The following is a 520-nucleotide window of genomic DNA, read 5'->3' on the forward strand; positions in this document are numbered from 1 at the left end:
CTGCTGCTGCTGTGCTGCTTGACTGGGGCAAAGTAGTAGTGAGGAGGAAGCAGAGAGCGACGAGAATAAGTTGGGGCTGTTGGGGTACAGACACTGCACATGCAACGGCGGCTTCAGGATGCTAGTCCAATACAAAAAGGCAGTGCTGCTGCTGCTGCTGCTGCTGCTGCTGCTGCTGCAGCAGCAGCAGCAGCAGCACATCGCGTCGGGCGCAGAGCTGCAGACTGCTGCTGCTGAAGGTAAGCAGAGAATCTGATGCATGCACGCTGCATGCGTTGTAGCAGTTTACACTTTTATATAAATATCTCGGTATTGTTGCTGTGAATATAAACAGAAAAAAATAAAAACAAATAAAAAAACAAAAACAAATAAAAAATATTAAAAAAATAAAACGCAGAGCAACCAGTAATAGACAGAACAGAACGAACACATAAATAAAAAAACACGAAACAAATACAGAAAAAAATAAATGAAGGATAAACACAAATAATGTAGAGAGAAAACAAAAAAAAAAAAAAAA

The 520-nt window shown here is 41.0% G+C and overlaps 1 protein-coding gene across 1 annotated transcript in view; it reads left to right on the forward strand.

Moving 5' to 3' along the window:
- Positions 1–118: 118 nt before the first annotated feature.
- Positions 119–520, forward strand: part of EMH_0075140 (PAN domain-containing protein, putative) — a gene marked incomplete at both ends in the record, with an annotated part of 2639 nt that continues 2237 nt past the window's right edge. The window contains one exon of the mRNA XM_013499557.1: positions 119–204. Within this exon, the coding sequence (XP_013355011.1) occupies positions 119–204 (86 nt within the window). The remainder of the gene's footprint in view (positions 205–520) is intronic.

The sequence above is a fragment of the Eimeria mitis genome, genomic scaffold (genome assembly GCF_000499745.2).
Source record: "Eimeria mitis Houghton genomic scaffold, Emh_scaff4436, whole genome shotgun sequence".
Classification (NCBI taxonomy): domain Eukaryota; phylum Apicomplexa; class Conoidasida; order Eucoccidiorida; family Eimeriidae; genus Eimeria; species Eimeria mitis.